The 15,417-nt window shown below is 42.5% G+C and overlaps 1 protein-coding gene across 1 annotated transcript; it reads right to left on the reverse strand.

Moving 5' to 3' along the window:
• Positions 1-150: 150 nt before the first annotated feature.
• On the reverse strand, positions 151-5,687 carry Defb125 (defensin beta 125). Its single transcript, XM_048349385.1, has 2 exons — positions 5,630-5,687; positions 151-497 (listed from the first exon to the last, which is right to left on the reverse strand). The coding sequence occupies exons 1-2, from the start codon at positions 5,685-5,687 to the stop codon at positions 151-153; spliced, it is 405 nt and encodes a 134-aa protein (XP_048205342.1).
• Between the last annotated feature and the right edge of the window lie 9,730 nt (positions 5,688-15,417).

Consider the following 15,417-nt stretch of genomic DNA (forward strand, 5'->3'; position numbering starts at 1 on the left):
CTCTCTAAGCCGGTCTCTAGGCTGTAGCTCTTAAGTCCACCTCCGTAGTCCTCTCATCTCTGATGGAATTTCCCCAGTGAAATTGCCTTGGTAGAAGTAGCTGCTCGAATACTTGAGTCTTTGTAGCTGTACTATACCCAGAAGGAAGGATTAAACAGTTCCAAAAACATATGCTGGAGGAGTGTGTTCTACAGTCGTAGGAATATGTTGCTCCTTAGTCACAGAGAAAGTTACACCAGGCTCATTTTCATTAAAGGTGAATGTATCCCGTAGATTCGGTGAAACAGGAAAAGGGGTCCATTCACTGAAATCAATGGTGACGACCTCTGGCTGGATGAAGGGGGGTGGTGGTCTTGGAGTGAATTCATATGATAACCGCCAGGGAATACAGCATGACACCTTGTTCTTACAAAGACGTATGTATCTTTCATTATCTAGGCATCGTCTTCGGCAGCGCCCCAAGTCATTTTTCCAGCACTTTAGTTCCCCCCAGCTGGCTGCAGGAAAGGAGAAGTAGGTCAAATGTCAAACTCTAGCATCAGCATCAAAAAGATGGAATGAATGTTGGTAGCTCACATCTGTAATCCTATCTATTCAAAAAGCTGAGGATCAAGGTTCAAAGCCAGCCTAAGCAGGATAATCTGTGAGACTTGTATTTTCAATTAACCACCAAAAAGCCAAAAGTGAAGCTGTGGCCCAAGTGGTAAAGCATCAGCCTGGAGCACAAAAGCTAAGGGACAATGCTCAGGCCTTGAGTTCAAGTCCCAATACTGTAACAAAAAACACAATTACTACTCTATCATCTATGCTGATATAATAACAAATACCAAAATAAAGTCATTGAGAAAGATGAACAAGGGGCTGGGGGTATGGCCTAGTGGCAAGAAAGCTTGCCTCTAGAAAGATGAACAAGGGCCAGGCACCGGTGGTTCACGCCTGTAATGCTAGGCACTCAGGAAGTTGCGATCTGATCCGAGTTTCAAATTTGAAACTAACCTGGGCAAGAAAGCTCATAAGATTCTTATCTCCAATGAACCACTCAAAAACCAGATGTGGTGCTGTGGTTCAAGTGGTAGAGTGCTAGCCTTGAGCACAAAAAAGCTCAGGGACAGTGCCCAGGCCCCAAGTTTAAGTTCTAGGACCAGAAAAAAAAAAAAAAAACGACAAACAAGAAAACACATTAAGAATTGTGGCATGGGCCTACATTCATTTCAGCATGATTCTCAATAGCTAAGCTATGGAAACAGTCTCAGATACCTTATAACTGATGAATGGATCTAGAAAATGTGGTACATACACACAATGGAGTACTATTCAGCCATAAAGAAGAACTAAGTTATATTATTTGCAGGAAACTTGATGGAATGGAAGATCATCATGTTAAGTAAGCCAGGCTTGGGAGGACAAAAGTCACATTTTTTCCCCTCAGATATGAAGCTAGATCCAAAAGATAAACATTTACATAAACACATACATGTGTGGGGGGTTAGCCTCCCAGGCTCTCCTGTCCTGCAGGAGAGACGAGAAAACACACCCCACCCGGGCGGGCCAGGAAGAGGAAAAGAGGGCTGACAGACTGCCACCCAGCCCCCCTCTCCCCAAAGGACACACAGGCAGCCTGGGAGCCCGTCAGAGCTAAGACTCGTTGAATGGCGGCAATGAGCTGTTCTTTTAAAAGGGTTGGAGGGCAGCGGAAAGGGGAGGGGTATGTGCACCAATGTAGGGGCTGTGAATGGACGCCTGAGCTGTCCGTCAGAGTGGAGCTCTGAGGGACCTCCCTAAGGGGCGGCCTACTTCTATGTCACGGCCCACAAGACCGCCTCTGGGCTCACCACCAGCAGCCATCTTGGCTCACACACAGTCTGAGGCTGGGAAAAGAGGTGGGGCCAGCTAGAACTGCCTCTTAATGATGTAAGGTGTCCGGGCGGGTGTGCCCCACATACAAGATCATATATATATATAATATAAAATTTGTCTGAATCTTCAAGGAAATTAGAAAGGGTGGAGGAACACCAGGTGTCACACCTATGATCCTAGCTGCTCAGGAGGCTGAGATCTGAAAATCACAGTTCAAAGCCATCCTGGGCAGGAAAGGCTGTGAGACTCTTATCTCCAATTAACCACCAGAAAACCAGGAGTGGCCACTGTGATTCAAGTGGTAGAGAGCTAGCCCTGAGGATATCCCTGAGCTTCTCAGGGATATTCTGAGAAGCTCAGGGATATCCTAGGCCCAGAGTTCAAGCCCCATTACCAACAACAAAATGAATGGCAAAAAGGGGAAACCACACCCTCTCTGAGGCGTGGGTACCAGTGGCAGGGGAGCAGAAGACCAGAGGTAAAGGAGGGTGAAGGTGGCCAAAATACTTTATGTTCATGTCTAAAATTGAAACAAAGACTTTTTTTTGAGATTGGTTTACAAAGAGGGGTAGGGGAGTAAAGGAGAGTGGAGGGGGGGGTTGGGTTCATAAAGGAGGTGACACGCACAAATGGACATGTCAAAAATTAAACCTCCTTACACAACTGACTGAGGCTATGGTAAAAATATAGTGGTATGGAAAAAGAAGAAAGAGGAGAAACAGAAAGCACCAATATACTTACTCAGAGCTGATATTTAAACCTCGACTCCTAAGAAGAAGTAAATGAAGCAGCGAGGTCTAGACGAGGCAAAGATTACTTCAGGAAAGAAACAACGATTCTCAATCTGTGTTGAGGATGATGGTGGCTGTGCTTAAGAGATTTGAGGCTGCTAATGAATGAGCACATTCAAAGACTAAAGGAGCACAAAGGGGGAGAAGGATGGAAGAGGTGACATTGATCAAGATGCATTCTACTCATAAATTGGCATGTTGAATTGAAATCCTTTGGTATATCTACTTAAAGATAATAATAAACAAGAAGAACAAAGGAGTGCAAGATAAAAAGATCTTGAAGTGGCAGAGCCGGATTTCCTAGTCTCTTTAGTTTATACTAAGTTAAAAAAAATAGAATAGGGCTGGGCACTGGTGATTCATGCCTAAAATTCTAGCTACTCAGAAGACTGAGATCTGAGGATCCCAGTTCAAAGCCAGTCTGGGCAGGGAATTCTGTGAAACTCTTAGTGTCCAATTAACCAGCAGGAATCCAGAAGTAGAGCTGTGACTCGAGTGGTAAAATACCAGCCTGGAGTAAGAAAGCTGAGGGATAGTATCCAGACCCTGAGCTCAAGCCCCAGTACTAGCACGTGTGCACACACACGCGCCCACACACACACACACACAGAGTATAGATTTAAGACATCAACTGCTTGGATGATATGTAAGAGGAGTTTGAAGAAATCAAAGTGAATTGCTGGCTTTCTGAATTGGGTGCTGTGACTAGAGATTTGCACTATTCCCTGAAGAGTAAAAACTGAGGAATGAGGGTGATTGGGGCAAAGAAAAGGATGGGCTAAGGATTTTCTTTGGTGAATACAATATGGTAGTCCTAGCACAGCAAGAAAGCTATTGAAAATACCCGTAGGGTGGCAGAGAAAGAGATGCCAATTTTGGATTCATTGTTTATAGATGTCACTTGAGACAACAGAAATAAAGCCAGAAGAATATTTGGAGAAAGAGAAAAGAGCCAGCTCTGAGTGCAGCAGGGGAGTTGGTGAGATTGGTTACATTCAGATGCTAATGTTCAGGTAGCTGAAATAGATGGTTTTGTAGATATGGGTGACATAGAAATGGAAATGTGGGTCTGGGAATATGGCCTAGTGGCAAGAGTGCTTGTCTCATATACATGAAGCCCTGGGTTCGATTCCTCGGCACCACGTATATAGAAAACAGCCAGAAGTGGTATTGTGGCTTAAGTGGCCGAGTGCTAGCCTTGAGCAAAAAGAAGCCAGGGACAGTGCTCAGGCCCTGAGTTTAAGGCCCAGGACTGGCAAAAAAAAAAGAAAGAAAGAAAGAAAGAAACAAAGAAAGAAAGAGAGAAAGAAAGAAAGAAAGAAAGAAAGAAAGAAAGAAAGAAAGAAAGAAAGAAAGAAAGAAAGAAAGAAATGGAAATGTCAGGGCTGGGAATATGGCCTAGTGGTAAAATGCTTGCCTTGTAAGCATGAAGCCCTGGGTTCGATTCCTCGGCACCCCATACATAGAAAAGGCCAGAAGTGGCGCTGTGGCTCAAGTGGTAGATTGCTAGCCTTGAGCAAAAAGAAGCCAGGGACAGTGCTCAGGCCCCGAGTCCAAGGCCTAGGACTGGCAGGAAAAAAAAAAAGGAGAAGAAAAAAAATAAAATGGAAATGTCACAGAGAATTCCAAGAGTCTTTCTTAAGCAATAAAATAATTGCAATTGGAAATCATCTACAACTTGTTTTGGGTTTTTTTTTTAAGCAACATAAGTCATTTTCCCCCCAAAACTCCTCAGTCTAGAGCTATTTTATTATTTGCACATGTGATCTTTATTACCAATGTCTCAAAATTCACATACTAGAAACTAAGAAGGACAACAATTATATATATTCAAACAATATAGACAAAACATTAGCAGGTATGGAATCATCTAGAATCAATTTAAACATATTAATTGGTAGCAATGCACCAATGGACAGCTTGCACAATAAAAGGTCACTCTGTAAACTGTCAGAGCAATACTCTATTACCTAAAAACATAAAATAAGGCTCAGTAGGATTAAACAGTTAAATTTTAAAACATGACCTATAAGGGCTTAAGAGACTGAATTAAGAGGAATTGAAACCAATCTTCCAAAATAAAAGAGAAAAAATAAGCATAAATGATGTATAGAAAAATTCAAACATGCGATAAATTGTATTTGAAGTTTGACTTATTCATTACCCAAAGATACAAATGAAAACTAAATACTCCAATAAAATCTTTTGTAGTTTTTGCAAGTATTTAAAAATTGATAATATATTAGGCAGACAGGAGAAATCAATTTCCAAGAAGTTTATGCTAAACAATTTACATTTATGAAAGCTTGTATTAACTATCCTCATACTTAAAACAGAAATATACTTTTTTACTCAAAAATAACCTAAATAAATAATTTACGTATCATTAATTTTATTCATAGTTGTTGAAAGTACAATTTTCATTGGCTTATACCAGTTATATGGGGAAGAGAGTTCATTGGTCTATCTCCACTTGTTAGTACTCTATCCAATCAGTTTTCCTCACTAGCACGCTCTTTGCTACCTGCTACCTTCCCCAGCCTCATAGACTCCTCCACCAAACAGCTCTACAGAATAGATCACATGGAAGAAGGTGAAAAGGAGGGTGTCCCTCCAAAGGAACTTGGAAGATAAAGGAAAATTTAAGATGGTGGAAAGCTTTTTGATGGCTTAGAACACAAGAACGCCCTAACAGTAGAAGTGCTGAGAGGCCAAGCTAACACTGGTGGCTGTCTAGGGAGACAGATGAAGGAGCCCAGAGCATTAAGGAGATTGGTGCCTTGCTAAGAAATGTCTCAGAGAATGCCACAGTTCACTGGATGCCTCTAACAAAAGAATCCTGTAAAGGAGGGGTAGAGGGCTGCCAAAATAACAGGAAATACCCAAGTGTGGCTCTTTTTCCCTCAAGACACCAAGTGGGGGAGGGAGAAGTCAGGACTGGGCCTAATTTTAATATCCACGCTTTATAGGGTTCCATTTACCTTTGGCTATCTGAGTTAACAGCCCACAGATAATGAAGGCCAGCATTGGAACAGTCATGGCTTCCGGAGAGAGGGAATCAGTTGTCCTGGAGGAACCCAGAACACTTTATATAGCTAGGATGCAACTTGGTCAGCTGTACTAGCTTCTTCTGGGTGATGAGCCAGAACCAGATTGGGGGGGGGGGGGGCTGGTCATGCTACTCGGATCACCAGAGCGCTGTTCTGCATCAGCGGATCAGTGGATGTGCATTTACAGTTCTAGAGACCATTAAAGGGACCTCTGACGCTTTAAGAGGTGAGATATAGTTCAGGAAAACCATAGGGTCTAATACAAAGAAACCCTCCACAAAAGGCTTCCTGTATCCTAGATAGGGGCAGCCATTTCTCCTCATTCACTGGCTGTATCTTGCACACACCCAATGATGGTACAACGATGTGTAAAGTTACCACTTGTGCTGCACCAACAGCTTTTGACATCCAGTGGAGTACTGTTTAAACCCAATATAAATTCTGTGAAACAAGGAGGACACTTTTTTTTCTCTTGGGCTCATAAGATTCCATAGATTATTAAATACATAGGGTTTGGGTTGAGAAGTGAAAATAGGAAATCAGGTTTTATTGAAGTGCTTCTTTTCCCCCATTCCATGCTCCTATCAGAGGTTATAAATAAGAGAGGAAAACTGGAAGAAAGACAATACTTCGGAAATCAATAATCTAACATTCTGCCCTGGGAAACTGGAGGAAAATAAGATATGAAACCTAAAAGAAACAGAGGAAATGAAAGAGTCAAAGTTAGAGCAGACATCATGACATTGAGAATGGAAAAACTATTTTTAAAAAACCAATAAAACTAAAAGTCAATTCAAAGACAAAATTAATAAGTCTCTAGTCATACTAAGCAGTAATAAGACTCAAATTTCCACTTTTAATGAAAGACAGTTTAAATTGCTACCAACCCCATTAACATTAAAAGGACAATAATTGAATACAATAAATTATACCCATAACAGTTATTAAATAGATTAGATAAATCAAATCCTTGAAAAACCTCCCAATATTCTGATAAAAAAATTGATAACCTGAATAACCCTGTCCCTACTTAATTCAAGAAGGTAAGCCAGTAGTTTATAATACCTAAAAAGAAAAAAAGAAAAAGAAATCTTCAGGCCCAGGTTATTTCACTCTTGATATGTATTGGAGTTAAATAGCTACTTTGCAAAGAAGACATACAAACAAACAGCCAGTGGCTATAAGAAAATGGAGTTCAGGGGCTGGGAATATGGCCTAGTGGTAAAAGTGCTCATCTTATATACACGGAGTCCTGGGTTCGATTCCTCAGCACCACATATATAGAAAAAAAGCCGGAAGTGGTGCTGTGGCTCAAGTGGCAGAGTTGAGCAAAAAGAAGCCAGGGACAGTGCTCAGGCCCTGAGTCCAAGCCCCAGGAATGGCAAAAAAACAAAACCAAACAAGAAAATCGAGTTCAATTCACTAATTGGCAATGAAATAGGAACAAAAACCACAAGACACATCTCCAGGAAAAAGTTGCATACTAAGAATGTCACCTATAAAAGAGGCAAAGATATCTGTCCCACCAGGTGTGGGTGTCTGAACATGGGAGAACAAGTAATATGGAAAAAAGGTAATATAATGTTTCTGACAGAACACAATAACTCTCAAATACAAGTAGATGAAGCCCCTGACAAAAATAAAAATTAATGATTCTACCTTAAATGATTTTAATTTAGATGATTATTTAAAGTTCACAAGGATTTAGATATGCAGGTACATAATACTGCGAAGACATTCAGAATGTGAATGAGGAATTCAGTAGAGTTGTTTTTTTTTTTTAAGTACCAAACTGCTAGGTGCTGAAATCCTTACTACTCAGGAGGCTGAGATCTGAGAATCTTTCCTGCTAGCCTGTGGCAGGAAACACTATGCGACTCTGACCTCTGGTTAACAACAAAAAGCCAGAAGTGGAGTTATGGCTGATGTGACAAAATGCTAGCCTTGAGCCAAAAAACCCCTCAGAGACAGCACCCAGGCCTGAGTTCAAGCCCCAAGACTGGCGTCAAAAATTCTTAAAAAAATTAAAGATGAAATATTATTTACAATCATTCTAAAGAAAATTAAATACCTGAATACATGCCAGGTATATCAAACTTCCATGATGAAAAAGGCTACAAAACAGTAATGAAAGAACTCAAACATGATCTAGAAATTAGATAAACTTGCTCTGTTTATAGACTGAGGAAATCATCACAGGAAGAATATCAATTCTTCCTAAACTGATGTTCAGGTTTAATGCAAATTCTTATTATAATTCCAGCAAGGTATGTTGTAGACAGTAAGTCTCATTCTAAATCTACATGGAAAATTACTGTAACTCAACTAGCTAAAGCCATTTTGAAAATGAAAATTGAGGTAGGAGGAATCACTCCACCGATATTAAGGATTACCATGGAACTCCAGTCACTAAGACCTTCAATAGTGGTGGCGGGATGGAGGCTGAATAGTAATGGATTTACCTTCTCCAAAGAGGTAAATCAGTTACTAAGGGGTCACCCTTAAACTCCTAGAATTCTCTTTCTGATGACAGAGCATTTCAGTACCTGGGGGCCTTGGCATATGCTAGGCAGTCTATGCTAACAATGTAATTCATGGTGGGATGCTTTATAAGCTTGACTCCTGGAGAGTGGAGACTATGATGAGCCATGTTTAGGTGACTCAGCACAACTTCCAGTCCTGCCTCCCAAGGCCTGGGTGAACGTGCCTGTTGCCATTATAGTGTGTATGGTCACACAGTGTTACAGGAAGCAGGCCCTGCTTGCATGACTGACCTGGAACACTGAGAACTTCTTGTCTTCTTGTCCTGGATGGCTTTCTGCTACTGATCATAATCTGTATCCTCTTTCATCACCAGGAGTAAAATGGCCGAGTCCCTCCAGTGAGTTCACAAATCCCTCAAGCTTGTCATTGGTGTGGAAGTGGTTTGGAGAACCTCCAAATTTCAGACATGCAGATCAACAGAGCAGAACAGAGAAGTTAGAAATGAATCTCTTGGGCTGGGAATGTGGCTTAGTGGTAGGGCACTTGCCAAACATGCCTGAGGCCCTGGGTTTAATTCCTCAGTACCACATAAACAGAAAAAAAACCCAAACAGAAGTGGTGCTGTGGCTCAAGTGGTAGAGAGCTAGCCTTGAGCAAAAGGAGCTCAGGGACAGTGCCCATGCCCTGTGTTCAAGCCCCAGGACTGGCAAAAAAAAAAAAAAAAAAAAAAAAGAAAGAAAGAAAAAGAAACTATAGACAGCTGACTGATTGTAAAAAATTTTTATTTTATAAAAGTAGAAAAGCAATTCAATGAATGAAGGATATAGTCTTTTCAATAAATGGTGCCAGAGCAACAGAACAACAACAGGTGCCGAGGTCAGAAAATAAGCTTAAACTAATAACAAGGCTGAGAGTGTGGGTTAGTGGTAAAGTGCTTGCCTAGCATGCATGAGCCCTTTAGGTTTGATTGTGCAGTACCACATAAACAAACAAACAAACAAAAATTGTTAAACAAGAAATATTTTTTAAAGATCTCCTTAAAAAAATAACAGCAACAAACAAAAACATCAAGCTTAATCTGGTATCTTAAACGGAAATTCACTCAATATGAATCATGGATAGAAATTTAAATGTAAAAGCATAATTCAAGGAGGAAGATGGCGCCGTCACAATAGGGAGACACCCCAACTCGCTTCAACCGAATAGTGAGCTGGGAACTCCAGCACCCAACACCCCATCAAGAATCCAGGAAACCCAACAACCAGAAGCAACAGAGAAACACAGGAAATGAAAAAGAACACAAAAAAGAAGAGCCTATAACCTGCATGGAGCTGGAAAATCTCCGGGATACCCCCCGCCCCCCCACCCACCCCCACCCCCACTCCCCGCGCCGATCCCGGCCTGGACAGGGCCAGGGTGGGAAAGGGGACCCGGTGCCGGTAAACGGGACCGCAGACTGTCAGCGACCAGAGAAGCAACAGCCGAAAAGTCACGACAGGAGTGCAGAATCCAGACAGCAGGAGCTCCACAGACCCCAGACGGAGCGCAGACGGAGTGCAGACTGACCGAGACAGATGGTGGCGCGGGACCAGAGGTGCGGGACCGAACAGCCAGGAACAGACAACAACAGCAGGGGAACCCTGGGCGACGATCACCACATCCCAGCACCCCAGCCCTGAAAAGCCCACAACAGCGCGGGACACACACAGAATCCAGGACCAGTAAGCTCCCCATTGCCCCCCCCCCAAACGGGAGACCAGCTCTAGCAGAGACCCAAAACATACAAAGAAGCTAGAGCTCCCTCCCTCTCCCTCCCTACCCCAAGGGAACAAAGGAGCCCCATATCTAGCAGCTCTAGGACCCTACAGCCTCTGGGAGGACACAGGAGCTAGCAGAGGCAGAGTAGCACCCAACAAAGTGACCGGGAAACACCTTAGACAGGCGTCGCCCAAAGCCCCAGCTAAGGAGCCTGAACCTGGCCACACCAGCCCGCCCCCTCCCCAGCAGGGGCCCGGGGACTGGTAGGCATTGGAACGCCACCTGAGGCACCTGGTCCTCACGGACTTTTTGAACAGCAGTCACAGGCTTGCTGGTGTGCAATACCAGCCCAGCAGGGACACCTGGGCACGAACACACGCCCCCCTCACAGCTGAGGCACATAGAGTCTGTGGGCACCAACCCGTGCCCAGATACTTGAACCTGCTGGAGTCCACGCATACTGCCCCCCACAGCAGACTTGCGAGAGGGCACAAGCACCCTCCAACAACTCAGGGAAGCACGTCCCCAAAGGAAGCCCTAGAGTGCACACGCACCCCCCCCCACCCCGAGGGTCAGCGTGGGCCAGCATGCTAGCCCTTCAGCAAGAGGATCTCCTGCCCAAACCCCCGCAGGAGCCCACAAGCAGGAAAACTACAATACCCACTCTAATAGGCACACGCCACACAGGTGGGCGGGCCACCCCTCAACAGCAACACCTGCTCCGACAGGAGCAATCCACACTGGTGGGCGAGCCGCCTCTCAGCGGCAAATCTCAATCTGAGAGGTGAGCTCCTCTGACCATGGTACCGAGTGGGAAAAGAATCAAAGAAGAGAAAAGTCTCCATGCCATGCTGAATCAGTGACCCGCAAACCCCCATCAGGGGCACGCTAGGGTCAGCACAACAGAGCAGCAGGACACAGTCCTGCAAAGAAAGACACAGAACCTACCCACTCCCAAGTGAAGTGAGGGTGACTGCCTCGGCACCAACCAAGACAGTCACGCTCACCTATTGGGCAGTAAGTTTCAACAGCCAAACTCAAACCCAGAGCCAGGACACAAACAAGTCTCCACTGATGGACCAGCAGGAACCAGCACAAAGCCAAGCCAAAGGTGCCACCTACAGATCTCCAGATGCGCAAATCACAAAGAAATATTACAAACTTCATGAAAGGTCAAGCCAACTCGCCAGCTCCAAAAAATAGTACGACTGAAGAGGAGATGGAGAATAAAAAAACAACTGGGGCTATGATAGCAGAAATGATGGAAAGCTTCAGGAACAAATTCAGAAAACAATTCCAAGAGTTTAGAATGGAAGTCTTGAAGGACCTTCAGGAAGTCAAGAAAGAAATGGAAGCAAAAATGGATACAGTGCAATCCTCCATTAAAGAAGACCTTAACATCCTGAGAAGCGAAATGCATGAAAAAATAGATTTAAAATACAACTCTTTAAAGGAAGAAATTTCTACAATAAAAGCTGATCTGGCAACCATAAATAGCTCGCTGACCTCCATAAACTCCACACTAGAAGCCACAGCACAAAGAATTGATCATATCGAATCCTGAATCTCTCTTTTGGACGACAATGCAGCCGATAAGGACCAGAAAATTACCACACTCCAAGAAACAGTTAAACTCCAGGGCAGACTAATCCAGGAGGTAGCGGACAAAGACAAGAGATATAATCTGCATGTAATTGGAATAGAAGAAGGAGCCGAATACCAGAGCAGAGGGCTACAACATATTTTCAATAGAGTTATTGCAGAAAACTTCCCCAATCTCACAAGGGACGTCACCCAAGTAACTGAAGCCTATAGGACACCTGGCAGACCAGACCCTAGAAAATCCTCACCCAGGCACATAATAATCAAGACTTCAGATCTCAAGAATAAAGAGCAAATTTTGAATGCAGCCAAAGTGAAAAAAGAGCTATACTACAATGGGAAAAGGATCCAAATCACAGCAGATCTTTCCACACAAACCTACCATGCACGAAGAACATGGAAGAACACAATCCAAGTCCTACAGGCCAATAATTGCCAACCCAGAATTAGATATCCAGCAAACTAGAATTCACCTTTAAGGGAAAAACCAGATCTTTCCATAGCAGAGAGGATCTAAAGGAGTATGTAAATTTAAAAAACAGCCTTACAGCAAATTCTAAGAGGGGAACCCCACCCAACAGAAATCGTACAGGACACACAGACAAAAACAGAAAGAAACTACAATAGCCAGAGCCCAACAGAAAGAGCATCTCATTAAAGACAAGGAAAAAAAAGAGAGGAAAAACAGCCTAACAGGAAAATGGAAGGGGAAAAAACACTCTTATCCTTGATCTCTTTGAATATAAGCAGTAGAAACTCTCCAATAAAGAGGAGTGGGCTGACAGAGTGGATCCGTAAACAAAAAGTTGCCATCTGGGGCTGGGAATATGGCCTAGTGGCAAGATTGCTTGCCTCTACACATGAAGCCCTGGGTTCAATTCCCCAGCACCACATATATGGAAAACGGCCAGAAGGGGCGCTGTGGCTCAGGTGGCAGAGTGCTAGCCTTGAGCGGGAAGAAGCCAGGGATGGTGCTCAGGCCCTGAGTCCAAGGCCCAGGACTGGCCAAAAAAAAAAAAAAAAAAAAAAAAAGTTGCCATCTGTTGTCTTCAAGAGACCCATTTTACAGCAAGGGATAAAAACAGGCTCCGAATGAAAGGATGGAGAAAGATCTTCCAAGCAAATGCACCTACCAAAATGGCAGGAGTAGCCATCCTGATCTCAGACAAGCTGGACTTCTCATTAAAATCAACTCAAAAAGACAAAGAAGGACACTACATTTTAATACAAGGAAAAATCCAGAGTCAAGACATCACGGTGATAAATGTATACTCACTGAACAAAAGAGGCCCTACATATGTCAAGCAAATTCTCACAGAACTACAGAACAAGATAGACACAAACACAATCATAGTGGGAGACTTTAATACCCCACTCTCTCCAAGAGACAGATCCAACACCCAGAGGATTATCAAGGGAGCTGAGGGCCTAAGTAACATCATATCCCAAATGGATCTGATAGATCTGTACAGAGTCTTTCACCCTACAGAGACCCAATACACCTTCTTCTCAGCAGCCCATGGGACATACTCCAAAATAGACCATGTCATAGCCCACACAAAGAACCTCAGCAAATACAAAAGTATTGATGTCATCCCATGTAGTATATCTGACCACAGTGGAATAAAGGTAACCCTCAATAACAAAAGATACCACAGATGCTATACATATACTTGGAGGCTAAACCCCTCACTGTTATCTAACACTTGGGCCACAGACCAAATTAAGGATGAAATTAACGAATTCATAAGCCATAGGACAATGAAAATACATCACAAAGAAACCGATGGGATACAGCTAAGGCAGTACTGAGGGGCAAGATCATCACTCTCAGCACTAACATTAAAAGAATGGAAGCAGAGCAGGTGAATAACCTCCCGATGAAACTAAAACATCTGGGGAAACAAGAAATGATTGAATCTAAAATGACTAGAAGGAGAGAGATCACAAAGATTAAAGAAGAGAGAAATCTGATTGAAAATAGAAAGACCATTCAACAAATAAATAAGACTAAAAGCTGGTTCTTTGAGAAAATAAATAAAATTGACAGACCCCTCTCAAGACTTACAAAAAAAAAAAAGAGACTCATATACATAAAATCAGGGACTCCACCGGAAAAATTACAACAAATACACATGATATTCAAACAATCATAAGGAACTATTTCCAGAACCTCTACTCACTAAAAAACAATAATTTTACAGAAATGGATCAATTCTTAGAGAAGTACAAACTGCCCAAACTGAACCAAGAAGAAATAAATCAACTAAATAAACCAATAACTTACAGCGAGATACAGGGGGTAATCAAGAGCCTCCCAACAAAGAAAAGCCCAGGCCCAGATGGATTCACCAATGAATTCTATAAAACCTTTAGTGAGGAGCTAATACCAATACTCCTCAAACTCTTCTGCGAAATAGAAACAGAGGGAGAAATCCCAAACTCATTCTATGAAGCTAATATTATACTCATCCCCAAACCAGGCAAAGACCCAACCAAAAAAATAGAACTACAGACCAATATCACTAATGAACACAGACGCAAAGCTCCTCAATAAAATATTAGCTAACAGGATCCTGAAACTGATCAAGAAAATTATACATCATGACCAAGTAGGCTTCATCCCACAGACACAAGGATGATTCAACATCCGTAAATCAATCAATGTAATCACCACATAAACAGAACTAAAATCAAGAATCACATTGTTATCTCAGTCGATGCCCAAAATGCCTTTGACAAAATACAACATCCATATTTATTAAAAGCTCTGGAGAGAACAGGAATAGATGGAACATTCCTTAAAACAATAAAAGCCATATACAGCAGACCAACTGCTAATATCGTATTAAATGGGGAGAAACTAAAATCATTCCTCCCAAACTCAGGAACAAGACAAGGATGCCCACTCTCCCCACTTCTTTTCAACATAGTGCTGGAATCCCTAGTCATAGCAATAAGGCAAGAGAAGGACATCAAAGGGATCCACATCAGCAAAAAAGAAATCAAGCTATCCCTATTCGCAGATTACATGATCATATATCTGAAGGACCCAAAAAACTCAGTCCCCAAACTCCTCCACCTAATAAACCATTTTGGCAAAGTAGCAGGATACAAAATCAATCCACAAAAGTCAGCAGCTTTTCTGTACACCAGCAATGTACAAACAGAAAAGGAAATTATGGAAATAATACCACTTACAGTAGCTAAAAAAAGAATAAATTACCTAGGGATCGACCTAACTAAAGATGTGAAGGACCTATTTAATGAGAACTATAAAAAGCTAAAAAGGGAAATCAAAGAAGACACAAGGAGATGGAAAGACCTCCCATGCTCATGGGTAGGCAGAATCAATATAGTGAAAATGGCCATATTGCCCAAATTGTTATACAAATTCAATGCAATCCCCATCAAGATCCCAGCTACACTCTTCACTGAAATAGAGAAAGCAACCCATAAATTCATATGGAACATCAAAAGACCTAGAATAGCCAAAGCAATTCTAGGCAAAAAAAGCAGTGCAGGAGGTATCACAATACCAGACTTCAAGCTCTACTATAGAGCCATCATAACAAAAAGAGCCTGGTATTGGTATAAAAACAGACCTGAAGACCAATGGAATAGAATTGAAGACCCAGAAATAAAACCACACTCTTACAGTCAGCTGATATTGACAAAGGAACTAAAGACATACAATGGAAAAAACAGAGCCTCTTCAACTACTGGTGCTGGGAAAACTGGGCAGCCATATGCAGAAAACTCAAAGTAGACCCAAGCCTATCACCATGCACCAAGATCAACTCAAAATGGATCAAGGACAACATCAGACCTGAATCCTTGAAACTACTGAAGGACAGAGTAGGAAAGACGCTAGA

The sequence above is a fragment of the Perognathus longimembris genome, chromosome 6 (genome assembly GCF_023159225.1).
Source record: "Perognathus longimembris pacificus isolate PPM17 chromosome 6, ASM2315922v1, whole genome shotgun sequence".
Taxonomy (NCBI): Eukaryota; Metazoa; Chordata; class Mammalia; order Rodentia; family Heteromyidae; genus Perognathus; species Perognathus longimembris.